We start from the raw sequence: 27855 nt of genomic DNA, 5'->3' as shown, positions 1-27855 counted from the left end.
TTATGCAGTGATTTTACTGGTCCGGCCTACTTGAGATCAAATTGGGCTGCATGTGGCCCCCTGAACTAAAATGAGTTTGACACCTCTGCTTTAAAACTTCACACCAGCGCTACAGAAACTCACCACAAGAGGGCGGTAGATTATCAGAAATGAGGTGCTGCAGAGGAAATGCATGTTATGTCGGAAGTGTAATTTAAAAACTTGAGATTGCGCTTATCAAAAAAAAGTTAATTTTAGAAGGTGAAATATTGGTAGTAGCCGGTAAAACAGTTTTTACACCTTCAGCTGTGTGAGAAGCTGCGTTTGTCTATTTTGGAGGCAGAAAATGAAATTTACCTTTGTGAGTGAATACAGCAGGGGGCGCTGTGCACCGTGCTTTCAGCTCACTGTGAATGAGCTGCAGAAAAGTGGACAGTTTCCTTGTTTTAATCATTAGTCGAATGATATTTTCATTTTATTTAAACAAAATGTCCCTCAAAACAAATCAGACTGAGACCAATTTCGGCGTATTGTTTTACACTCAGTATTGCGTGCATGTGAAGATATAGCGTCATTTTCTGACAGTGTTACCATTTGCATTTTCACACACTCATCACGGACAGTGTGGAGGAATTCACCCGCAGGCACATGAGTTGAACGAGTCCTCTACCTATCTGCTCCATCTCTTTCACCTTAAAGTTCACTGTCCGGCAACTGCTTTGAATGACAATAGGAGTCAGTGGGAGGCTGGCTGGCAGCCATTCAATAGGCTGAATAAAGTGTGATCTCCAGGCACTGTTAAGAAAACATTGCATAAAAACATTAAGCAGACGGTCTGGTTGCAGGATTAGGCTTTAGAAAGGGCTCTGGGCTGCTATTGTGTTCCCTTGGTGCCAGCCTGTATATGATGCAGTTGTTGGGGAAAAGAAATTGGACCTTTAGGTAGTTGTGTTTTTCACAGACGGTCCCTGAAGGCCTACAGAGCTGCATGTTAACCCCGTGAACAGGTAAATGCAACTCTAAAGACAGAAAAAAAACAGGGCACTGAGGTATGCGTGCATAGGCGCTCTTTGGCTGAAGGCTGGGTTTCACCACGACTTCGCCTGGAGCGCAAGAGGGGGGGGGGGGGGGGGACAGAGAAACATTGGAGCCAATGGGAAGCCCAGCCCAGCTCTCTATAACTGTGTCACAGGGGCTGAGCAATGCCACAACCAAGTTACTGCAGCTGGGAGACTTTCAGTGGACTATAAGTTCTCCAAAGCCTTTCAAAGAGCGCGCACACACCAATTCTTTATTGCGATTTTTTTTGCTTTACGCACTCCACAACAAAAAGAATCCACCAGTGGACTTCTTTTATTTTCTTTTACTCTGGAGGGCCGCTTTCACCATGAGCGCCGGACAGACGTATGAGAAGAAGATTGCGAGTATTTTGACCGATCTACCAGGATCTATGAGTTGCCACCCGAACTCCAAGGACTCTCCTACTCTCCCCGAGTCGTCGGTGACGGACATGGGCTACTACAGCGGGCAGACGGGCCCGAGTCATCACGAATATTATCAGAGTCAAGCGTATGGACAGCCCATGAACTCTTACCACCATCAGTTTAACCTGAACGGAATGGGAGCGACTGGAGCGTACCCGACCAAATCTGAATACCCCTACACAAATAGCTACAGACAGTTCGGACATTACAACAGAGATCACCTGCAGGCCTCGCCTCCCAGCTCAGGTAAATGTTGAGATTATTATCGGCTGTTTTAATAAAGCGCTTTGTTCTCTTCTAGTGTGCGTAATAATGCCATCTGCGCGTAAAGGTCACGGCATTTGTTCGCGCTGAAATGGTCTCTGCCTGCTTATGGAATAACACCAGCTGTTTTTACATTTTATTTATTTTTATTTTGTGTATTATCTTTTTAAATTTGCCTTTAGGTTTTAAGAAAAAAAATCTAGTAGACACGAGAAACAGAGTGCTGACTCAATTCAAATCACATGCTTTCCTTATGTTCCATGTCCCTATAAATTTTACCTCGCCTGTACATTTGATTTATTATTTGCACGTAAAAAAAAAGCCTAACATTTGCTCAGTGGTTGGCTGGTGTTAATGTCGTGTTTTAACAGCCTGCCTGGGACTGAGCCAGCCATTAACAGCTGGTCGTAAAACAATGATGGTTTGATTAAAGCTAATAATATTCACTCCATCAATTTTAACATGCTAGCACTGGCTTGCCAAATTGGAAAGTTGACAAAGTAAAATTATCCCGTTTTATTTAGTTTCTTTTGATTTTTTTGTTGGTGACTCTTTGAAGTTGTTTTAGTTTTCACTTTGAAGCAAGTTTGTCACATTAGTATGACAACACATGTGAATAAAAATTGCTTATGTTTTGACGCAGGCAAACTATCATTCATCTACATTTTTACACTTTATTCTGTCTTAAAGTTTTACTTTAATGGTCTTTTTAATAAAACATATTTTTGTTGTATTTTTTAGTCAAAGAAGAGCCAGAGCCTGAGGTCCGCATGGTGAATGGGAAACCGAAAAAGATCCGCAAGCCGAGGACGATCTACTCCAGCTACCAGCTCGCTGCTCTGCAGAGGCGCTTCCAGAAGGCGCAGTACCTCGCCCTGCCCGAGAGAGCAGAGCTGGCGGCGCAGCTCGGCCTCACTCAGACACAGGTAAGCTGCCAGACCCGGTGTAACACCTCATATTTTCTGATTCGTCAATATTTGTAGAGGCATGTGAGTCGGGGGATCCCAAACACGGCTGAGAATTTGCTCTGTAATTATCCATTCATGCGTAATTACGCACAACAGACTGAATTTTTGTGTCTCTCGGTTTAAAACACTGTTTTAAATGCTCTGTTTTCTCTCAGTAAAATTCTGCAAAGCTGTTGTTTACATGCAGGGTAATATTTATTTACATCAACAAAAAAATATGGCGCAATTAATGTTCACCCTCTTGTTCTCCCAGGTCAAGATCTGGTTCCAGAACCGGAGATCCAAGTTCAAGAAACTGTACAAAAACGGCGAGGTTCCCTTGGAGCACAGTCCCAACGCCAGCGACTCCATGGCCTGCAACTCCCCGCCCTCCCCCGCAGTGTGGGAGAACAGCACCCCTCAGAACACCCCGATCAGCAGACCTCAGGTCCCGCAGCCGACGCACAGCTCGTCGCCGCCATACCTGGAGGATTATAACAACCACTGGTACCAGCAGGGATCACACCTACAGCACCCGGGCACCGTGCACCACCCAGTCCCGCAGCAAAGCGTGGGAGCTGTTTATTAACAATGACTCAAGAAGCAGATTTCTCTCCTCAAACGAGGCCTCTCCACAATGACTCTGCAGAGCAAAGGTTGACTGGACCCGGGAGCAGGCCTGAAGTGAAACATGTTTGCTTTATTTTTGGATGATCGAGAAGTGTTTCAGAACTGGGGTTTCCATTTTCAAAGCACATAAGGGATTTCTGATCACTTGTGGCAGCATATTTAACGGACATCTGGCGTGGTTTTTTAAATTATTTATCGCTTCTGTTATATTTCTGTCACTCATGTTGTAAATGAATATGCAAAGTCTCTTTTTTTAAACAATTAGCCTAACCACAACCAGAATATTTACAAAACTGTGCAGTTGATCCATGCTGCATTCCAATCGTGCATGTGGGTTTGTTGAGAGCGCGTCAAAAAAAAAAAAAAAAAAAAAATTAAAAAAAAGAACTCAGGTCATATTTATATGAATTTGTACAAAACGTCGAAGGCTGTAAATATGTGTTTATATGCAGAACCACTATGATGATGATATTTGTTTGAACGGCTGCACTGTGGTGCTTCCAAAAACCATTCTCATATTCATGTAATTAGTCCACTTGTTGCCTTCTTGTCAATTGAATAAAGTTGTTAATTGCATGTTGTGTGTGTAGCCCCTTTATAAACAGGCAAGCCGCCATTTTTGTGTAGATGCAGGAGAGATAATAATCAAACAGTGCAGGAAGTGCGTCTTAAAGCAAAGATAAAGTGTATTAATGTGGTAAAGTAAGTGTGCATTGTTATGAGTAAGTAGCTGAACGTTTTTCTGAATTAAATAAATTAGATCCCTCACTTTGAATCACTTATTAATAATTCTGCGTATTCACAAAACACTTATAGACTTACAAACATTTCTAATGGATATTTAAATATAATCCACACATCTTAAGGTCCAAATAACTGCTCACTTGCAGGAATAACAATCTTGTGCCATGTCACGCTCAACATGCATGGGTGTATTACCGAACAGGGCCTTCCAGGTTCAGGGACAAGAGGCACCTAAGCCAATGCGTGTGCATGAAGTCGCTGTTAGTAACTTTACGTCTTGTCATAGGGCTTAGTTATCATGTCAGTAACGGAGCCCCAAAAGTCCAAAAAAAAAAAAAAGACAGAAAAACTTAAGGAATAGCCTAAAAATTCACGTTGAAAACGTCTCAAGAAAGAAACCATTCGAGTGTTTCTATGCCCTCAGTTTATCTGCATGACTTTAGATGCATTGAGTACTCTAAGGAGAAACAACAGCATGCTGTACCTGCCCTGGGGGGTAGGCCTTTAACATGCCCAGGGGCCCATTGTGCCATAATCCGCCAGTGATTATATGCAATCCATTTTTTAATTTGAATTTGATCCAGAAATCTATCTGGGGAGCAAAATGTTATATACAAAAGTAAAGCGTCTTAATTTGGGTATGTTTTGTTGACCTCATTATCTAATCATCACAGATGTTATATTCCAAAAAGTAGTATTTATAGTATAGACTGTAGTGGTCAGAGCATAGAGAGCTGACTGTGAGCTGCGTGCAAAGCGCTGCAGTAGGAGGCGACACACAAGCAGACATGTTGGAGTCTCTCGGTTTTATTACTATTCTGCTGCCAGATAACAACAGAGAATTCACTATGTTGTTGCGCACGCACACGGAGAGAAGGAGGGGTGGGGTGGCGGTTGTGCGATGGTGAAGCAAGTCTGTTGCCGAGGGCGCTCTCCCGCACGCGCACGCGCACGCGCACAGCAGGATGGATGGAAACGCTGCCAGTTATTGAAGGTTTAAGAAAACACACTTACCTTTTTTTTTTATTATTTCTTTGAGCGTTTCACTGCATTCTGTTGCGTTTGGCACATAAGGAGCGCTGGTGAAAAATGATCCGCTGATGCGCAGGTTTTGACTTGAGGTCAAAGGTCATGTGATGACGCAGATTTTATGCAAATATTTACGAGAATGTTCCAAAACAGAAGGTGGAACATGCACATTTCTTTCTTTTACATCTAATTTAGACGGCAGCTCTTCCCAGGTGACGAACAGCCTGATGGGAGCGACTGTGAATCCTGGGGACTACTGTGATATTAGCTGAGAGTTGTTATGACAGACACCACCATAATGACTGATTAGACAGCGACAATGACACAGTCACAAAAACAACAGCTAATAAATCACAACTAATATGTAATGACAGTGGAGTGTAACCTCAGTTTTGCCACATGGAGCATGTATTATTAAATATGCTTTACAAACAATCGCATGATGGAGAAACCTCCTAATGGCGATCTTATCCACATGGACCACCAAGGTGCCATTACGCACGGAGAGAAAATGTACCCAGGGCGTTTTATGGGCTAACCTTTGCTGCAGCTTTTAGTAAGTACAATGGTATGCGCTCGGACTGGAGGTGTTAGTCTATTAAACTTTACTGCAACACTGTGTCATTACATTAAATGTCAGAGCACTGCAGCTTTAAATGTAGATTTAAAAATGATTCACAGTGTGCTTAAATTAGATTTTTGGGGGGTTTCTTGCATCAAAAACATGAATACACACACATATGTTGGAATAAGGTGTATTACTTTACTCATCAAATAATTATTCTTTATTCTGGAGAGAGATTTGTTGACATTAATAATAATCAAGTATTGTTATTACATTCTTTTGGTTGGCTTACATGTATAATTATACATATATATAACTAAATTATATATGATACAAAATATATTTACTGGATTAAAAAATTCTTTGGGTGATTTTTTTTTTACTTTGATCAGTTGGAGCCTGCCTGCTGCTTTATTTTATTATTAATTTATATATGGGCAATGTATGGAAATGTTGACTAAGCCAATACAGCTTTTAGGAATGTTAATGGGAACATTACACAGTCCACATTTAATTGACATTAACTAATATTTTCAAACTATTTCATTTTAGATTATACAGTTGGACTTAAAATATTTCCACAAAATGTATGTCACTGATAGTTTGAAAGTGTTACTTAACTGTAATTTATGATTCCAATGACATGAGATTTATTTTGAAAGGACCTTTGTACCAAAATCAAAACTATATATATATTTTTTTCGCTCTCTTATTTTTTTAATTTTATTTCTTTTTTTTGGATTACATTATTTAAGTACATTTCTTTGGCTCCACGCAAACTTCACAAAAATCCCAGTCCCCTAATGTCCCCCCTTCCCTTTATTCCCCTGAACTCAACACCAGTTGTCTACAGCATCACTCATCATCTCAGTGCACTGTGCTGATTTGACAAAAGCAGCATGAGCACTATTGCCTTTTAATATCAATGAAATCTCATCAAGAGTACATGTGACCTCCCCTCGGTGGCTCCCCTCAGCGTGTGTGGCCCTCGGCTGCGGTTGTCAGGGGAAACATTTGCGCCGAAGACAAACGTGTGTTCGCTACAGGCTGCACTTGTGTGTGTGGGCTTGTCAGATGTGTCCATATAAGTCATCTCTAAACATTAACGACTGGACGTAGCCATCGAGGTGGTGTTGGTGGTGTTGCTGGGGGTGAACTGTTGAACTTGAATGTGATCCTGCATGGCACAACATCACAGCACCCTAAATAGAGCTGGTGCCCGTGCCCGTGTGAGCTCCTTCTCCTCCCCCCTTCCACACTGAAAACAGTCAACAGGGTGGTGTCGGCACTTGTCTCTGGGGTGCAGTGATATGGGTTGAGATGGAGGTCGGGAGCTGAAATGCATCCACGGAAAGACTTACAGCAGCTGTCCAACACTTAGTCCGGGCCCGGGCCGAGCCTCGGCTGCATTAGGATCACTCACTCTCTCCATTTTGCTGTAAACTGGGATGAAATAAAGGGAGAAAGGCATCCTTGACAGCTGTGGACTTGTGAACCCTGGCTGACCTCAGGGCCAGGGCCCCGGACTGTGCTGATGCTTCACAGCCAGTCATCACATCCAGATATAACCATCCCCACGGTGAGGCCTCGGTGCTGCTCAGGCATGAGCTCACCTTGACCTACAAACTGAAAACGTTGCCTCCAGACATTAGTCTCACAAAAACAGACCCTAAAAACTGTAAATGCTGAAAAAAAGTGTGTTTTTCACAAATTTGTGTGTGCCTGCCTGGCCTGTTTCAATCCCGCCCCCCACCTTGTGTGTGTGTGTGTGTGTGCGCGCGCATCATGCCCAAAACTAAGTCAACCCTTCCTTGAGATGAAACCAAATCATGCATTCACCCTCTCTAACCGGGAAGCTGCTCACAATTACCCAAGATGTCAGATCATTCAAGTTAATAACAATAATCACCCCAGAGACCTGCTTTGCCATTCGCCCATTCAAAGCAACTGGGATTTAATTACAAGCTATTTCCCTTCTTATTGCTATCCTGGAATTAAAACCCATCAGACACCTCGGTATCTGATAACTGCGACCGTCCGCAGCGTCGATACAGTCAGATTTGCCTTTATCATTACCCTTCAACCCATCTCGCAGCCCTGCGTCCCCTCCTCTTTGCTTGTCTGTTACACGAGGAGCCTTTTCACTTTTCCCTTCAATCTGCCTGCATGATAATTGGCCCCCCGTTTGAAAGGTCCTACTCTGTCTGTCCAACTCCACAAGCCATTATTCTAATCTGGAGATGTGAAATTGCCTATAATTTTCCCTGATGCCCCGTCACTTGCCTCTTCTTCCCCGGGCCTGCATGTTTAACAAGGCGCATAATGATGCAGGAATGAGGAAAAAGGGCACGAGGGGTGTATATATATAAAGAAGGAGATGTTAATGTAACACAATGCTTGTCGTTATGTGAGAAAATCAGCTTGGAGGAGTGAAAACACAGGGCTCTGATGTGGCTTTTGTTCTTCAGGGGCTCACCACTGCAGGCTTTAGACCTCCTGAACAAGACTAAAGGTAAGACAGGACTGTATGTAGCCTGTGTGACTGCTGACACAGTGGTCATAGCAGCTTGCATGTTAGATGTGGGTATGATCATTTTGAATGCAAGAAGATGTGTGAGTATCCAGAGTGGCTTTGCTGTAATTAAACAGTGTGTTCTTCATGTGAAAAATAACAGCGGTGCCACACCCTCAGTGAAAAATGTGCACAATTATAGTTACGAATTATTTTACTGGCATTTACTTGACCTGGTTAAATCTAGTTTTTGAATTACGAAGCTCTCTGCTGAAGCAAGAGGTGTGAGCACCCTCACAGACTGGATGTCATGCCCCTTTAAAATGACATCATACATGAAGAGCAACACCTGAAATAAAAATATACTGTACTTTAATAGATTCCCAGAATTATTAGTAATATTAGGAGAAAATATCTCCCTTAAAACAGCATATAGGATTATTTTTCTAATCCCTGTGTGGGTGACATCAGACAGATTGTATCTAATGTTTGCCAGACAGCAGAGTGATAAATGAAAAAAGACAAAAAGAAGTCGCTGGGTGTTTCTTTAAGGCACTATTCGGCTTCATTAATCAGACTCAGCCTCTAATGTAATCAAAGGCATCAGAGCAGATTTGGCCAGTGTGTCTGCAAAGATATAAATAGCTAATTTTCCGTGTTTAAACAGCGGAAGCGCCAGAATGTGCAAATCAGTGCAAACGACTGTAAATCAGGCGCAAGTTTATTAGAGGGATGGCGTGGCCATTTGTCATCTTATTATGACAACGGCGACTTTTGTGTTTGAGCTCACTCGAGGCGAGGGTGAAGGGGGGATCTTTAAAATGCTGGTTCGCACGTGCTTTCTGCTCTCCTCACGGCATGTGGTGAAGAGTTGGGCCCTCTTTAAAAGTAGACGAAAAGTCCTTCTTTCCGTGTGAATATTTTATATATAAATGTCTCCTAGATATTTAAAATTTGCTGAAATATCACTTTGCTTTGTTGCAATCATAACTTTGAAATTTTAAGAGAGATTTAAAAGACACGAGTTGTCATAGCCTATTTGTACGTGCGCAAAAGTTACATCGCACACAAACACCGTGCGTAAAGGTGGCACCCTACACCCCCTTTGTTTTACCACGCTGGGAGATATTTTTTCTTTAATTTATGGACAGTCTGTTAGCTTTAAATTTGAAGTAATAATCCCAAAACATGAAAGCTACTAATCTGACTGTGGATAGGATATAAGCAACCAATATTTTTTACTCTCATCAGGAATCAATCCGCAGGTGTTTTGACAAAATCTGACTGGCGAAATCAGAGCAGATCTGCAGGTTGTTGATGGACACGAGACAGCTGATGTCTCAGCTATGAATTATTTGTGCTGAGCTGTGAGTTATTAGCACAACTCTGAACATCAGAGTAAGCCAGACTCGAGATACTGCATTTTATCCACAGATCAGGGACGCCTTTTCTTCGCGGGTCATCAAGACTTGCGTAAGCAGTCAGCGGCTCTTGTACGGTCTGATAAATAAAATCACACACTCATCTATTTGACTTTCAAAATATCTGACAGGGAAAACATTTGTCTGATAAAGCAGCAACCAAAACAAACACAAGATATCCATCAAAATAATGTAAATCCAACAGCTATTTATTTGCAAAATGCTCAGAATGTGTTGGACCATGCAGCTGAAACTCTAACAGACAAAATATGTTGTTAAATGCCTTTAATCCAGAGTCTCTCGTCAAACTGCACACACTGAATCACACGTTTCAGTGAGTTGAGGCCGTGCGCCAGAAGTTGCAGTGACATTATGAGAAATCTAAAAAAAAAATATTTTTGATGCCTGGTTGAAATTTGCTGTGAAAATTGAAAACGCACACAAAATACAAAGAATCTGAACACGATCTATTAAACACATATTTCAGTTCTGAGAGGAGGCCTCGGGAGCAAGTTCAGTGTGAAGTGCGCTTCAGAAAGGCCGAGCGCCCAAAAAAACAGTCCACTCACATCATCTGAGGCCTGGGCACCGCGTCCTGATGAGGATGGTGGTTTGGATACCAGTGACCAAAACTGTTCATGTAATTGTTTGGGTGCATTTGGGCTCCTTTGTTCGCCATGGAAACCTCCCAAAGTTGGGGCAAGCCGGGCGAGCACGGGGAGATGGAGCTAGTGCTGTGGAGATGTTCTCCCTCTGATCCGCTGCCATGCTTCATGATCTTTTTATACTTGGAGCGTTTATTCTGAAACCATATTTTCACCTAAAAAAAAAGGGAGAAATTACACATAATTGTCACTGCGGTTAACAATAATCAGAAATATAAAAGGAAATTATGTCTCAAAATGATTTTATAAGCATATTTCCCACAATTAAACTTAATACTCTTCTCAGAATTGGCTTGAAGTGAATATTGTGCGCAATTAAACCCCCATAACTCTCATCTTCTTTGTGTTGTTTCTGCAAATCTCAGGCCTACTACTACTATTGTTAGCAACTCAGCCTCATGGATGAGTGGCACTTTGTAATGCATTAAAACTGAGCTCTCTTATTGTTCGCTGCTTTATGAGTCCAATGGTGCATGAGTGTGACAGCAACAAGCCGAGACTGAGTGTGTTGTGAAATAAAAACACAACGCTGCGGTAGGTCACTCGCACTTTCTGCTGACTCCCAAAAATAAGATGGCTATTTTTACACCAGAACAATGGCGCGAAGAGTCATAAATGGCATCAAAAAGCCCCCAAATGAAACACTCCATAAACATCAGAGCAACAACAGCACCAAAGGCAGCGGAGAAGTGGGAGATAATCGCTGCAGATTTAGGGATTAAGACAAATGTGCAGGAGGCAGCTCAGATGACAGAGTCCATTCATTTATGTATCTCTTATTTTGAAACTTCAAACAACAGTCAAACAAATTAGTGGCGTAGTAAGGTGTCATCTAAGATCTCTTTTTTGTTCTAGCTGAGAATGATAAGTTGACAGCGACACGTGCACCTGTTTGTTTCCAAAATATGTTTACATATGCGCGTGGAATCATTCCAATGTTGCTTTTCCTAACAATTCAGAAACTGCGCGCAAATACGCATTAAAAATACATTTAATTAAAGCCTATATAAGATGTTTTTAATTTCATAATAAACAATTGCAAAACACTTTTAAAAAGCTGACAACCTCTAATTCTGCAGGCCTGTAATGACTGATTTTTCCTTTTATTTCTTTTAATAATTTTGTAACTGCGGTTTTGCTCCATTCAGAGAGCACTTCAGGGACCAGGTCTGACAAAGGAAAATACAGCCACGAAATTAAGCACAGTAAATAAGGCATGCATTAAAGGCTCGAGTTACAAATCACAACAATTTGGTTTCTCATTTGATCTCCTGATGCGCCCTGATCCTTAATAATACAGCAAATAAGAGGGTTGCTTTCCAAGCCTTCAAACGCAACATCCACTTTCTCCTGGTGATATTTTAATTCACTCTGCTCTAAGTTTAAATTAAATTTAAAAAATATTATTCCTGTAATTCAATTTAATAAAATGCTAAATATAGCAGGCCTTGTGCTACTGGCTGAATAATATTAGAATTATTAAGCGCAGCCTCATTAATTACCTTCATTAAATATATTCTAATATTGTGCAATAGCTTCGATCCCACACCCTACATTTTTCCTGATGCATTCATGGCCTTCTGGCTGCATGAGATAAAGGCCCACCTGAGTCTGGGTGAGTCCCAGTTTGGCCGCCAGGTCGGCGCGCTCCGGTAAGGCCAGGTACTGGGTCTGCTGGAAGCGCTGGTGCAGAGCCTGCAGCTGCAGACTGGAGTAGATGGTCCGAGGTTTTCGGATTTTCTTCCCTTTGCCATTTAGACGGATGTCCCTGCTCTCAATCTGCGTGGATTTCTCGCGATCTTGCAGATTGAAAGAGAAGAAATGGGATTAAATAAGGAGAGTTTTGATGTATATATTGTATTATTGCATGCTGTGGGTCAAGACAAAAATAAATCACATTTGAGCAGACTTTTCCTGATTTTCTAAGAAAACGAAATCTACCATGTCAAACAGCTGCAGAGCTCTGATTGAGTACAAACAAGAAACATATAGTCCCTCACAGGCCGCGCTCTGCATGCCATAAATACAACTCTTCCAAGGCCTGGACGCCAAAAAACATACCTTATTTTTAAAATTACTATCATATTAGAGCTAATAAAAATCCCATGTCCATAAATGGTCTGATTCTGGTTTTATTACATGACACAGACATGAGAGGACTGCTGCTGTTTTCTGGAATCGTTTTGTCAATGTGCGCTAACAATGAGGGTAAAACACGAGTTCCTGAGGTAGGCCCGGGATACACGGGCTATAATTGGACTTACCCGCAGAAAATTATGGTCAATAAAATTAATGGCACCATCTGCCTTCATTATATAACATGAGTGGTAAAGAGGGAGCATCCCTGAGAGGCGCTGGTGTGAATGCTAGGCCTTGTTTGGACAACAGTGAGTCTGCTGACATCCACCTTAGTTAAACATTCAATGTAAGACATTACATGTGAAATAAACCATTTTTATTTTGTTTATTTGCTTAACTTGTAAGTGGAGGATTTTTTCTCAAAAGGAAAATTGGCGCCTTGTGCGTAATTGCGCATAATACCAAATCAGAATTTCATACTGATGCAACAGTTTAGCTCGATATTTCTCACATACCTGTGTGCTCTAATCTGCTGTGAGCCAGGCTGCTGCTGTTGCTGTGATTGCTGTGCTGGTAGGGCATGTATGCAGACGGGGGATGAGCGTTCACCGCGCCGGGGTAGGCGTAGCCCAAAGAGCGGCCGTAGGAAGCGCTGCCAGGAAAAGGACTTTCATGCTGGGAATGCCCAGCAGCGTGCAAGCCATGGACGGGGTAAATGTGGGAGAGTCCGGGGGAGTGCTGCTGGTGCGCCGGATGTCCGTGGCCAAACTCTAGGAAGGCCGATTTGGAGGGATCTGAGGCATTCAGACTGTCAGGCATGAAACCCATAGACATCATTAGCTAATACGCGAGTCCATAAACCCGTCGCTCTGAGGAGGCTTTCATGAGTTGTGTCGGGCAGCGAGGAAAACCTGGAGCAAATCCACACTTAAGTCCAAAGCTTTGCTGGTGAAAAAAAGCTCCCCGCGGTAATAAGTTACAGCGTGCATGTTCACAAGTGTTTAGGAGGCAAAAAAATAAATCGAATAAAAGCGAAAGGGATCCTTCTTTACATCATTGGAGGAGCTGACATAGTTCTTCAAACACCTCCTGCCTGCAGAGCCTCCAACATACTGCCTTCCATCTGCGAGCCCTCTGATTGGTCTTCAGCAGCCAGCTGTCACTGGAGCTCCACCATTAACTTCATTAACATATGATAGAGGATGCAGCTCTGCAGCGAGCAGGAACCTCCTTCTGTAGATTATTAAAATATTTGATCATATGTGGACATTTTAAGTCGTTTAAAATGCGTTAAAGCGTAAATTAATATTAGCTTTTTTTTGCTGAAAACATACCTGCGCCAGGAGATTAAATACCTTATGGAAATAATGATAAGATTTATTCAAATTTTTCAGCATGAAAAAATCTTTGTTATTAAGACAATTTAGTTGAGTTACAAGATTATTAGTGTGGCCAAAAATATGCGTTTATGGATATGATTTGCATGAAAATAACAAATGCAGTGGCTAATGTATGAGCATATACAATATGAATAACAGTTAAACCTATTAGCTTCATTATATTTGGCGTTAATAACTCAAATAAAATGAGATTTGGCATTATTTCGTTTAAGTTCCTGCGCGTAATTCTCGCCAAAAATAGTTTAAATTCCTTTATCTTAATAAAAGTTTTAATAATCATTCGCCAAGTTTATTAGACACCCCGCATTGCTTTCAACGAATAGATGACAAACAGGTTGATTCATGATTTTTAACATGTATTAGAACATAATTTCCCACCGTGGCGCCGGCTAATGAAACATTAACGCACTATAAAGAGTTTCACACTGTCTCCAAAATCTCGCGATCACTGATGAAACACTTTTCTGATGTTTGGGATTTTGCTGTTTTAATTGTGCAGCAAGCATTCACAGTTTTATCAACTCACAACTCATGGAAAGACAAAAAAAGACAGTAAACAAAGATTCAGATGAAAATTATTGCAGAAAAATCAAAGAAACATAAAAGGAATCTACTCTAGCATGCTTTGATTGACTCAGGCTTGTTTAAAGGACACATTTTTACAGCTCATCTCACACTCAGCACCAGCCAAATTAAGTAATAACTGTGGTACAGTAACCCTAATTAAAAAATAGCACCAGTGCAGGAGTATATATATATCAAATGACACCATTTAAAAAGCAGCTGGATTAAGGCTTCATTACATAATTAGTTTGATTACTGGAAAACTAATGGAGATGGATATTTCACCCTGCAGGTGACAGAAGGACAAGAAACTCTCCATCCAACAGGATGTTTGATTCCAGTTTTACATGAAACAAAAATACTCAGCCCACACGTCACTCACATTATTTCTACCTAAATGTCAAGCTTTGTAAAAAATAAGGCAAACACAAACCTGCCAAAAGAGGGCGGGAGTGTGGTGCAAACTGCACAGTCAGCAAAACACACACAAGGTGCATGTGGATATAGTGTGTGGGAGTTTGTGGGGGGGGGGTAGAAAATGGTGACCACAGGCTCAAAGAGCAACCCTGTCTCCATATTTCAGTCTCTGTTGACTCGCTCTCAAGCAGAGTCAATCCACAGGTGGAGGAGGGAGGAGAGAGGAGTGGATATCCTGTTGCTGTATTCTCAATAAATAGAGTCCGTCATGTGTCGATACACATTTCATCTCGGCTGGATCACATGGAAGCTTGCAAATTATAAGCGGAGTGTTTGGTGGGTTGAGCGTGGTGCTGAGCTGCTGTCCAACCCCTTCATTTTGGTCATGTCCTACCCTGCCTGCAACTACTGGGAATCCAGCGGCAACTCTAAAAAGGCCTGCTGGGGGCTGGACCGCTTCCCGATTCCCCCACAGGCCTCAGCCATGCAGCCAGCCAGAACAAAGCCACAAATTATTATCATAGTAAAATTTCAGTCACAATAAAAAAAAAAAAAAAAAAAAAAAAAAAAAAAGAAGGCTGCTGAGAGGCCAGTTTCATATTGTGGGCGCAAGTTTCACACAGTCACAGCTGTAAATCCTCACTGGGAGATTATATCATGGGAGAATGCTGTGGCTTTGTCTATTAGGAATTTACTGCAGCGTTATTGGTGTTGGAATTATGGTGGCATTATTTTTACCAAGTGACTGAGAGATTTTTGTTGCTATAGGAGCAAGAGCGTATGTCAGCAATGGGACAACAACAGTTCACAGGAAAGTCACACTTTCTGACAGATGAATAGGATCAGGGAGGCCAAATGAAGACAAACGCAGCAGCTTTGAAGACATAGAGGCCTATGGGCAAATGTGTGCAGCTCTCTTGTGAGGCACTTCAGCGGCTGAATGCAGAGGATTGAGTCCTGGATGTGAGAATCTGTCAAAACCGTGCAAGGGCCCAAGGTGTGGGCACAGGAGGTGTATGAGGCAGAGAGGGAGCGAGAGGAGGTAAGGTGAAGGAGGCTCTTTAAGGCTTGTAATTATGTCTGTATTACGGGTGAAGAACAAAGGCGAGCCCTGCAGTCATAGGGCAGGGATGAGTCCCTGCCGTGGCTGTCTTAATACACGCAAAGGGATGATGTTGAAAACAGTCACACTCCCGAATGCAGCCCAGACTCACTGGCGTCTACTCAGCTGCTCGATGCATGTGTCTGCAGAGGTGTGTCTCACATAGGTGTGTGTTCTCTCTCTCGCACACACGCACACGCCAGTCAAGTTTGTCCATCACGCAGCTCTGATGCAGAGTGACAGCATTCTTTGTGTACAATCCGAGAGCACATTCCCAGGCAACTGCCAAGGCTGTGATCTTCCCCACTGGCACATCATGTTTTACAAGTAACCCTCTGTTGCTGGGGCCTGAGCCGAGGGCCCGCATGCAAATCCACTGACAGTCCACGACCCCGACAGGATGCCAGGATTTATTATCACAGGCTCAGCTCACCACAAAATAGACACGAAGAAAGGCCCACATGTCCCATTTCAGCAGTGCACCATGATGAAGCTGAGGTGTGGTTTTGACACAATTATCCCACCAGAAAATGCATCAAAGTGCGGACAAGCCGTGAGAAACATGAAAACACAACCCCCCAAAAAAGTGCACATTTCAAACCAGATGAAAACCAGATATAAATTTAATCATGTATATTGATTTTTAATGTATGTCTTTATACTTTTGGGTATGAACATTCTCCCCACATGGACCCACTTCCTTCCCTGCTTTGCTTTTATATCAACATATCCTTTTCTGATTAGTCCAGTTCCCTTCGTCTGTCACTGAAACACCTACAACTGTACAAAGCAGCTGTTTTCCAATCCTTCTGCAAAGCCAACACAAACAATAGGATTTACTTATTTTTTTTAACTCTGTTTTTTGCCTCAGGAAAGAGAAGGGAGCAGAGGAGGAGCCCGAGCAGAGCAGAGGATGAACGGCCTAATCTTTCCTCCAGGCGCCATCACACAGTGAACACTAATATCTGCACGGCCAGCGTCTCATTCCACAAGTGCAGCCACGTTGCGGCTGATATGTGTGTGTGTGTGTGCACTGGCAGCCCTGCGAGGGCCCAGAGAGTTCACTGGTGTTACATGATCAATGTTGCTCATGTGTGAAGCTCTTGGCACAGATGCAGATCAAGTTTTCACACACTGGCTCAGCTGATTAGAAAAGTAACACACCTATTTATTGGCTTCTTTGTTATGTCATTTACTTTAGCTAATTAAGTAATGTAATCTTTATTATGTTTCTAATTTCTGTTCCTACTGTACTAAATAGACACCTGCCATAAATTGGATTGACTGGTTTATTGATTATTGTGTTTATGGCGTTTTAAGTTGTGCCTTTAAAAATAAACATTAACTATAATTGCATGCTGCAGGTGTGAAGTGACAGCTTAAAGGTGAGAGGTTTTTACTGCACTCGTAATTTTGATTGATTGTGGTGAGGACTCTTTAGTTTTAAAGACTACAGTTACGAAAATATATGTCATTTATTTCTACTTTTTAAAAATTTTATTTAAGATTTGAAATAAACATTAAAATATCCCAATTTCCAAAAGTGTCATTATTTTCATTTTATGTTTCTTATTAAAATGAACGTATTTGAGGTATGGATTGTATGCATTTTCCATTTTTTTGGTCTGCAAATATTAAACTTTAATTAAAATGTGAATTTTAATGTGCTGCTGCTTGTGAAAATATAAAAAAAAACTAAGTGTTTTCATATAGTTTAGACTTTTTAATACCTTTAAATGATCTTTTTTGAACTTACAATGTGATACATTAAAGTAAAATACAATTTAAAAATTTGATTTTTAAAAAAAAAAAAGAAGTCCATAATTAATTTCCAGTAGTGTTTGGACTTAAAAGGATGGTCAATATTTAATATATATTATAAAAAATGCAAAAAGTAATTAAAAGAAAATCTGAACTTGCCTCTGCAAATATGTTTCCAAATAAGGAAATAAGGAAAATGTCAAGCAGAAAAAAAATAATTATTTTAATTCTATTTTAATTTGTCATTTATTAATTCTGTTTGAATTATAAATTTGACGGTAAAAAAAAGCCCCTTACGCATGCACATTCACCGTTCACCTGCATTGTTTTGTAAAACCCTCAAAGCGCGGATTTTACCGGCAAACTAAGTCGATTCAAAAGCAAAAACAAAAACAACATAATTAATAAGGCATTTGTCATCATTGTGGCACAATTAAAAAGAAGAGACAATTAGATCGGGCGCGCGCGAATTAGATAAATGATAAAAACAAATAAAAAGAACACAATCAATTAACCTGCTATAAAAAAAAAAGTGAGCGCTATTGCGTGGGAAATGGCGGAGTGTGTCTGGTCTTGGGGCTCGAGCTTTGAATTCATCATTGGGCATAATTGTTCCCAGACAGCGGATGACAGCAGCATCGCCCACTGCCGCTGACTGTTCGACTTAAACTTTTAATTGATTGGTTGAATATGGAGGCCTCGTCTGGAATCCTTTACGCGTAATACGCATATAAGCCACTCTGCTGCAACCTGAGCCCGGTGTCACGCGGGGCATCTGATTTAAACGCCTTCATTTGTAGAGAGAGCGGCGGTCATATGTCTAAATTACACATTGGTGATTTTTTTTTTCTAACTTTCCTCAGCAGTCTGGTTGCGGCTCCAGCGCGCATTTACCACGCTGGCACACACACACATGCAGAATTATGCAGTAACCTGTCCACACAGATGCAGGCAGAGCCCAGCTGATGGACAGCCAGTGGGACAGTAGTGGCAGTGCGTTGGGTTCCAGCCCAGTGCTCTTGGCTAGAGCCGCACTAATAGTGTGTGCCTGCTCCACATCTGGAACAAAGAAGCCAGTCTGGGTCTACCCTTGGTGTTTACAGCTCTGTTGTTTTTTCACACTCCTCACAAAAATCTTGCCCAAACACACATTCCAGACTCACCACCTCAACATGGGGGGAAAAATATAGTATATTTTTCCACTGTAAATCTTGCCCCCAGTACCAAGGGGGGGAGGCGGGTAGAAAAACAAAAGCTTGGAAGCTGGCATGATTCAGTGGGGCAACAAGAGGGTGGCAGCGGCTCCAGGAGTGGCAGAGAGAGAAGACGGCTGTTTCTGCGCAAGGATCCTGCCAGGCCTGGTGGCTGAGATGGCATATGAGTTCACATGAGGTTAAAACAACTGGGGGAGTGGCATCACAAGCTGCCAGGGCTGCTGGGTCGGTTAACTGTCTCTTTACAAGCATCTGAGGAGGCATCTGACGTTACATTCCTGCAGGATTTCAAAGGACAGCTACTCAGACCGTTTGTGAGGGAAATAAAGTATGAAGAATGCACAGACAGTGTTTTCAAGCCATAAATCTCCCCAAAAAAGACTCACAATGCCCGAAAAGCCAGAAAGGCCCATAGCTTTAACAAGCTGTTTGGACGAGAAAAAAAAAAATCAAGAAAAGAACATTTATAGTTTTTTTTTTTTTTTTTGGTTTTCCCTCTCCCTTAGGAGCAGCTGACAGACGGAGGTGGAAATACTGAACATACCGGACAATGATTTGCCCAGGGGAGTCACACATGCACACCCAATCAACACACAATGACACACAGCTCAGGGTTGCCAGGTTTAGACAGTAGGTCTTGTTAAAAGACCGGTTTACCAGGTCCAAGGATTATCCATCTGAAGTTACCTGCCCCTCTGGGTAACGTGAAGCCCCCTTTTGTGGTCCTGCAGGGCAACAGTGTGTGAGGCAAGCGTCAGTTTGAAAATGCCAGAGGTGACGGGGATGAAAAGCCCCCAGAGGATGGGACATCTGTCTAGGCAGCAGGACGGGTCATCTGGGCAGCGTTGCCAGGTTAAGTGACGCAATCCTCTTACCTGACATCAGAAAGGATGAGAATCTTAGAAACATGTGACCTACGTGTCAAAACAAGTTTCCAGTGAAGCACACAGCAGCTCCTCTATTACACATGAATATCCTTTGAATAGAGAATTAATATTTGGCCTGATACAGAGCTCGCACAGCCGCAAGGTCAAAGCCCTTTCTTTATAGCTCTTCAATGGGAACAACTTGACAGGATCAAGTTCAGCTCCTGACAACAAGCCCTGGCTCTGTCAAGTGTTAAGTTCCATTGTGACCTACAATGGGACACAATGGCCCTACAGCACCCAGCCTATAACACGCTGCCGATCAAATGACAGCGTCTCTCAGAGAAAAACTTGGCAAACTGATGTTAAGATATGTGACTGCTGTAGGTATCATTTGTTTTTGTTTTTTTTTTACATCATGCAGCGTGGGAGTACGTTACATGTGAGAACTCCTTAGTCAGTGCACATTTTTAGAAAAAGAGTCACAGATTGCTGGAGGTTTTCTGGAGAAAGCAGAAAAATATCAAAAGTGAAAACCTGGACAAGTTCAAGGACTGTTCCCTGGGGTTTCCCTTGTTTTTTAATATTTACAGATATCTTTAATACAATCTACTTAGAACTTTTTAAAAAGATAATCCATTGATGTGAAACCCTAAGTATTCTGTCCTAAAAAACAAATATACATAATAATGTTAACACTGTATCCTCATGTAAGAAAACAATGGAAAGGGGGAAGTTGACAGTGACAAAGCAAACATAATGAAAATTTACTTTACTATAACATTTAATCAAAGCCTGTGTAAGCTTAGCCTCCTTTTTTACTTAACATTTATCCATAATTCCTAAACAAATTAAATGTTATTTTAAAGCTGAAAATATAATTTAAGAACAAATTTAAAGAGTTTGCTCCAAATAATTAAATGTGTTTATAAGAATTTTTAGGTGGTAAAGTAAGGAGATGGTTAAGAAAATATTTAACGCCATGACAACTGATTTTTTTGGCCACTTGGGGGCAGCAGAAACAAGCCATGAACACAATCCCAACACATTATCACCTTTGAATTGATATGGTGAAGTTGTTAGCTAACACAGTTAGCTATAAAACACATCCAGCAGTTCCCGAACAACATTGCGTGTTCATTAAAAGTCAGAATTGTGTCCACCTGATGAATGTTCGGTCCAATTATCATTGTCTTGTAGCTCTGTTTTTGGTCTCCACCATCTCCTGAGATAAGTATCTGGCTTGTTAGCTGCTAAATGTTCCACTGTGTTTTCATGTTAGTTGCTAACTTTGCCTCTTTGCTGTTTGGTGCTGAGCAGGAAGCGCACATTGGCTATTTTTGGAGCTTTTAAACTGAAAACAGCTTCCTGTATGTTTCTAAATGCAAATGGGAGAAGTGAGACTGAACCAAAATAGTAAAGTTAGAAGACAGAAAACAAAAACAGAGACTCAAAAGAGGCAGTAAATCTCTGAAAATCTGATGAATGTTCAGTCCAATATTCATTGTCTTGTAGCTCTGTGTTTGGTCTCCACCATCTCCTGGGAGAAACATCTGGCTCATTAGCTGCTAAATGTTTCACTGTGTTTTCATGCTAGTTGCTAACTTTGCTTCTTTGCTGTTTAATGCTGAGCATGAAGCACACATTGGCTTTTTTTGGAGCTTTTACACCCGAAACAGCTTCCTGTATGGGTCTAATTGCAGATGAGAGAAGTGAGACTGAACCAAAACAGTAAAGTCAGTGGACAGAAAACCAAAACAAATACCTGTTTCCTCAGGCAGGAAATCTCTGAAAACCTGAAAAGCCAGGTAAATATTCTCAACAGGTTTTTTCATTAAAAGCGACACCGTTCACATGCAGGTAGTCATGTGATACATTAATATAAAAACTATTACTCATGGCAGCTTTAATTACAGTTTTAATTAACACCATCATTTTGACATTTTCTTCCTGAAGAATACATTTCCAAAGGTAGAGGAGACCTGTAAAACAAGCATGAATAAGTGAACAGTCATAGTAAACTACTAAGCCGCGCAGCGTTTCAAGTTTGCTCCTCTGACCTTGGCTTCGTCGTGACCATTTTGCTGCAGTGCTTCAGGTGTTTAACCTTGTCATATTAAACCGTTTGTCACTGGAGGGCGAGACGACTGGGGCCAGGCTGCGTCGGGGATTTAAAAAGGGCCTGTACTCCCAGATCATCAGATTGTCAGTTGCTGTCTGAAGCCTGCCAAGAAACATCAAAGCCTGAGAGACTTGCTCATATCATCTTTGAACCTCACCAAAAACACGCCCTCCCGGCCTCCCTCCCCGCCTGCATTCTTGCCCCACATCGCCTCCTTCTTTTGATAATTGAAAAAAAATAAATAAAAACAGAATCGATGAAATCAGTAGAGTGGGCAAACAAGAGAAACACCTTTGAGGATTTGTTGTGGACTTTGTGTGGATGTCTGTCGTGTCATGCCAGCACTCTGTCAAGGCGAGGAGACGGACTCAGTCTGAGCAAGCCCGCTCTCAAAGGGAGCAGCCTCCCATCAGCTCCTGGCCAAGATTGGTGGCTATGAAAGAGCTACCTGAGGCGGAGATCAAAGTCAGACAGGATACATACGCCTCAGAGTTTTAACTCTTTCATCTCCTGCCTTCTCTACATGAATCATGACCCTTCACCTGTCTATCTGTTTGACCTCTGGCTGACGAATGGTAAAGGCGCCCTGTGAGGCTCCTCTTTATTGGACAATGAGAGGTAATGTAAAATTTAAAATGATGAAATTACCCATCTGATAGGATGATCGCAAAAATATAGAAAACAGGTGATTCCATGTGCTTTATCACATGTACTTCTTTTTTTTTAAACTCTTACCCACGATAAACAGGACGCTGGTTTCTCAAAGTGGGGCTCTCCCCACAGTAGAGGCCAGTGGTGGAGGGCTATTTGCATTCCAGCAGTGAGAGTGAGGACAATTAAGCCATTTCCCCTCCAATCTATCTCCCTCCAGCCAGCCATCCAGGCAGCCCAGTAGATCAATGGGAAGTGCAGCTGCACAGCCCATGTGTGCCAGGCTGCGAGACGAGAGAAGAGAAGATTGGGGTTAAAACCCTCCTGGCCCTCAGATTGGCTCCATACCTGAGTCAAAGCACAGAAAGACCAACAGCTGTTGCCGGGCAGAACAGGGAAAGTTCTCACCCCATCTGTAAAAGCATTACACGGTCTCTGGCTTCAGGTCACTGTTTATTTTCTCAACAATTTGAGCTAAGATGCCTGTATCTTGCATTCAGCATCATTTTGTACCTGGGAGGAGAGAACTCTAGCAGCAGGAGCAGGTTCATTTCACCGCCTGTATTGCTCTGCATAAAAGGAAGCACCCTCGGCTTCCATCACAGTCCATCCCTGCGCCTCTTTCTCTCCCCAGGCACTCCAGGCTGGCCACTCCAAAATCAATTAGCCAAATCACATTTCACAAAAGTAGCTGAGTTCTGCTTTCAGCGGCCAGTCCCCTCAGGTGTCACAGAGCCGGTTTGAAGGTGCGGGCAGTGAGCCTTGGTTTAAGTTGTGTGGGATTAGACCAAACAAAGAGCCATAGATATCTAGCCACACCTGTGCAACTCGCTCCTCAAGGACTGCTAATAGGGTGAGTCTTTGGTCCAAATGGCGGGGCTCAGAACTTAATCTCCCAGCTTTTGGGCCATCGCAGGTATCTGTTTCCACTGTTCCCGGCAGCAGAAACCGTCCTGAACTTGGACATAATCGCAGAGCCATCGTGTAACAAGGACTTCCATCTCCGCTGCCCCTGCCAAGTCCAGGTGATCAATCATTTACATGTGTAATTAGGAACGGGTGTCAAAACAGAAACTGTACACTCACTCAGGGACCCTGTGTGCAGCAGGCTGACATCAGACTTGGCAAGCAGTGGGTAAACAGGGTCAGAGAGAAAGAGACAGAGAGAGAAGGGAAAATGAGATGTTGAGATGTGCAGGTTTTCAGCTTCTTACCACCCAAGGGGAGAAATGCTCTTCAGCATATCGAATTATGTAAGAGCAAAGAGCTTAGTGATGTCAGGTTTGGATAATTTTGCTTTCAATAGCCCGACATCCATAAACTGGTAAATAACAAGTTATTTTTAAGGACAAAAAATAATGTGAAATACAAGAGGCCTTTCCTTTTAGCCTGGTGCTCAACTGACGCAGTGAGCTTTAGCGACACATTTCAAAACGCTATCCATTTAGAGGTGGTGAAATTTTAATAAATGTGATGTAAATGTCATTCCTTTTTTTTATTTTCTGTTGGTTTTACTCAACAGACAGCCGCCTGGCTGCATTAACATGCGAAAAACATAAGGCATTTCTCAATCTGCATTCTTGCCTGTACTTTTGTTCTTGCAGACTTGTGAAACATCATCAGTCGCAGCCCAAGTACTGTTCCAATTCCAAGTCCGCATCCAGTCAAGTACAGTCCAAATGCCCGGATGTGAACTTGCTCTGCCCGTTCCACTGGGGATGCATCGGGAGGTGACTTGTGTGGACTTTTGACAGCCAGGTATCCCTGAATGCATTTCTCACAGACCAGCGGCAATGGCAGCCGTCCTTGGGAGTTTGTACTCCAGAGTCGAACTTGCCAAGTCCGAACTCCCACGTGCGCAAGGCCAAACTTGGCGTACTTGGTATTGAGAAACAGTCATAGTACCCACTTCCCACCCTCTGATCGTCACTGGTTAGCTAATGTTAGCCTTAGTTACTCTGCACTGTGCACCAGTCAGATCAGGTGGCAGCTAGCTGGTGGTGCCGCTCATTCACGATTACTGGTGGCAGGATGATGTTGCCGCAGAAATATGGTGGCCATCCTCCAGTCCACATTATGCATATTAATACAGCTAGCCAGCTGTCTCCCACCAGACCTCGGTGGTACACAGTGCAGTACAGTGGAACAAAATTAACCTTTCAATTGACATGCGTAGCCGCTTTCTCAACAGTTAACTGCTGACATCCCTAACATGGCTGCTCATATGGTGACTTCAGTAATGGTGTGTGTTCCTTCACAACGTTTACCCCTGTATTTTGAACACAACTAAAATACTTTAAAACATGTTTAGTCAAGCCAAGCTGTGTTTATACGTGAAGGCCTAACAGTCTTAGAGGGCTTCATAATAATACCCACACTCTGAATCTCTACAACAACACAGACACACAAATCATGGGAAAACTGAATTTTGCCACAGAACAGCAGATCAACAGATCTCCAAAGTTAAACAAGCCAAACCAGGCTGTGTAAGTCAAGTGGCTCAATAGTCTCCTGAGTGCCCAACAAGCCATTCAGCCCATCTGAGGCCATAACAAGGGATTACACTGCAACAACAAACACATCCCAGTGTAAAGTGATGCTTTGAACACACATGATAAAAGGACAGGGAATGCTAAGAAGTTACTTTGATTTTTATCATGTCATCTCATAAAAGGTCTCTTCCTTTTTTTAAACCATTTTGGGCAGAGTGTGACAGTTGTCATCTTACAGGAACACAAAAATCCTTCTGCAGCTCTTCTGTGACGTTTTCCCGCAGTCAACGGGCGTGCTTGTAACTGGGCAGAAAAATGCAGAAATACCAATGCCCAATAATCCACCTGTCACCTGAGGGGGATAGGTGTGGTGCTGCGGGGCTAAGGAGGGGATATGTGCAGGCTACCGTGACTTATGTGGACTCATCCAGCCACCACCTCAGTGCCCAGGGGGTGAGTGGGTGTTTAAAAGAGCCTGTCTGGGGCCTAAGTTTAGAGTTTCCCAGTGGAGTGGCTGAGCTTTGAAGAGGCAGGTCCAGTAATGAATTAGAGTATTGTCTGCTCGGAGGGAGAAGCCTCTGGGTGGGACATCAGATCAAAGGAGGTCCTACTTTATTACTTACAGCGTCGGTTCAGGTATGCAACTGGACAGAGCAGAGGGCAGACACAGTGACCCCGAAAGAAAGGACTTGGAGTGACTGTCCTGACATATGACTATGGGAAAGGTTTGTTGTTGCAGTCAACATCAAGACTAATAGCTTTGATCATGCATCTCAATTTGGATTTGTTGACATTATATTAAAGGTAAATCCATCAAAAAATGTAATATTAAATGCCCTTGTTGATGAAAAATTTTGTTGCTCAAAACAAAGAGAGGTGGGTCCATGTATTCAATGACAAAAACTCAAAAGACGTTATACAGTGATGTGATGTTCCTGGAAGAAGCAACAGAGGACTGTATAACTTAGCAGTCTGAATACACAAGCAAAGAATAAGATAGTGACAGCTATTGTAGCTGACTCAATTGAAATTTAATGAGCAGAAAGTCCAACCAAAACACATCACTGGAGTCCCACTGCTTCTTTAAAACCTAAAGCAATGCAGTATGCCATAACAGCATAACGGCTGGAGCATTCTCACTAACGTTTGAAGGAAAAGAAAGACATTTTGGGAAATACGCTTAGTCACTCACTTCGATAGCAGATCGATACCACATTTATGCCTGTTTGCTAAATTATGAAGCTACAACCAGCTATCTCAGCTTAGCACAAATACTGGAATCAGGGGGAAACAGCTAGCCTGGCTCCATCCAAAGGTGACGAAATTGGTCTTACCAGCACCTCCGAAGCTCACTAATCAACACATCATGTCTTGTTTGTTTGTTCTGTTCAAGAACTCAAGTGTAAAAATGACAAATCGCAGTTTTAAGGTTGGTTATGTGCCAGGCTATTTCTTGGTCGGGACCAGTTACGTCCTGGAGTCTGGGCAACAGGGTCCAGACCAAGAGTTTCTGTAATGTAGCTGTAATGAACAAATTTACTCTTACTTTTGTTTGTATATACAATTTGTCCTTATTTTGTTAGCAACCACTGATATCTGGGATTCATTGTTTTCTCATTTTTGTTCTTCTCGTAAGGAAAAAAGTTTTAAATTTAAAGTACATACAATAACACATATATTACATATAATCAAAATGAGTTTATTGTATGTGTATATATATTTGTTAATAGTTATAATGAATGGATTGTTCAACTTGTGGGGTAAAGAAATATTATTGGTCCATTGATCCCACTTCAGACTATAAATGATTGCATGATATTGCTTTCTGTCAGCATCTGAATTACTTACAAACTGCTCTTAGATGCTTTGGCCCTCTGCTGTCACAATATTTACCAACCCAATCGGCAGAAAAAATGTTGACGTATGATACTGCAAACCTTACAGTTGCACAACATTATGTAGCGGATACGTTTAAACTGTACATTTGGTCAACGCTGTGGTTAACATGTGGTTAGGTTTAGACACAAAAACCAATTGACCGTAGTTAGGAAAAGATCATGTTTCAGCCTATAAATACCCAGATTTGGGGGCACAATCCCAACTGCAAACATCAATGTTTTGGTTAACAGATCCATCCAAACTCAGCTCCGATTCTACATCACTTAAGAAACATTAATATGATGTGTTTGGAATGTGCCAATGAAAAAAAGTTCATGGTTTACAGAAACATATAATGCTAACATTTTTTTTCTGATGACTGGGCTGCATTTGCAACATCATTGCTGGGTTTTTGATTCTACTGTAATGCCAGTACTGATGTTCTGAAAATTCATGTTTACTGTTTACATTTATCTAATAGCACGTCAATTTCATCACTGCTGACATTCTTCTTCTTTCAGCCTTTTTTTTGGGAAACTTCTCTACAATACTTGGGCATGTGCCAGAGTATTTGCACACTGCACAACACCTGCCCTTATATAGTTTGTAAGGGGCGTTACCTATGCAAATAAATAATTGGTCATGAGCCTCCAATTTACGATCAAGTGGGATAACCATTAAACACACCTGGGCAAGAGCAGATTTGGATGGTTAAGAACATTTGGTGCAACTGGAGTTGACTTCTCGTGTTTTTCCTCTACACAGAAAATTAAGAGAAAATACAGGAGAAATTTCAGCAATGTTGCTGCATGATATCCAAACTTCTCATCTAACTCTAGGCAAGAGAATGAAGAGTCGTGTTTCCCAAATCGTCTAACTAACTTTTCACTAGTTGACTTAAGACAACAATTTTGTTCTTATGACATACCACCAGCTGCTTACTACAGTGTCACACGCCCAGTCAAGGTCTATAGCTCTGACATGACGGTCAAACGAGTTCTTCTCAGACATGTGACCATCCAAGCATCAGGCCACTCAGCCTTTACAGCGCAGAGACACAGAGGAATGC

General features: G+C 42.0%; 2 protein-coding genes and 1 long non-coding RNA gene across 3 annotated transcripts in view; 2 read left to right on the top strand and 1 right to left on the bottom strand.

Annotated features, from left to right (window-relative positions):
- The window catches only part of LOC144459397 (uncharacterized), a 42607-nt gene extending 25366 nt beyond the window's left edge, over window positions 1–17241 (top strand). Inside the window, exon 3 of the long non-coding RNA XR_013488376.1 lies at window positions 16674–17241. This is a non-coding gene — a long non-coding RNA (uncharacterized LOC144459397). The remainder of the gene's footprint in view (window positions 1–16673) is intronic.
- dlx3b (distal-less homeobox 3b) lies at window positions 1175–3880 on the top strand. The gene is made up of 3 exons (XM_033610939.2): window positions 1175–1709; window positions 2469–2653; window positions 2949–3880. The coding sequence occupies exons 1-3, from the start codon at window positions 1367–1369 to the stop codon at window positions 3261–3263; spliced, it is 843 nt and encodes a 280-aa protein (XP_033466830.1). The 5' UTR covers window positions 1175–1366; the 3' UTR covers window positions 3264–3880.
- Window positions 9764–13443, bottom strand: dlx4b (distal-less homeobox 4b). The gene is made up of 3 exons (XM_033611014.2): window positions 12835–13443; window positions 11846–12039; window positions 9764–10395 (listed from the first exon to the last, which is right to left on the bottom strand). The coding sequence occupies exons 1-3, from the start codon at window positions 13154–13156 to the stop codon at window positions 10141–10143; spliced, it is 771 nt and encodes a 256-aa protein (XP_033466905.1). The 5' UTR covers window positions 13157–13443; the 3' UTR covers window positions 9764–10140.
- Window positions 17242–27855: the final 10614 nt, after the last annotated feature.

This window comes from Epinephelus lanceolatus, chromosome 21, assembly GCF_041903045.1.
Source record: "Epinephelus lanceolatus isolate andai-2023 chromosome 21, ASM4190304v1, whole genome shotgun sequence".
NCBI lineage: Eukaryota > Metazoa > Chordata > Actinopteri > Perciformes > Serranidae > Epinephelus > Epinephelus lanceolatus.
This window is presented reverse-complemented; position numbering and strand designations above follow the sequence as displayed.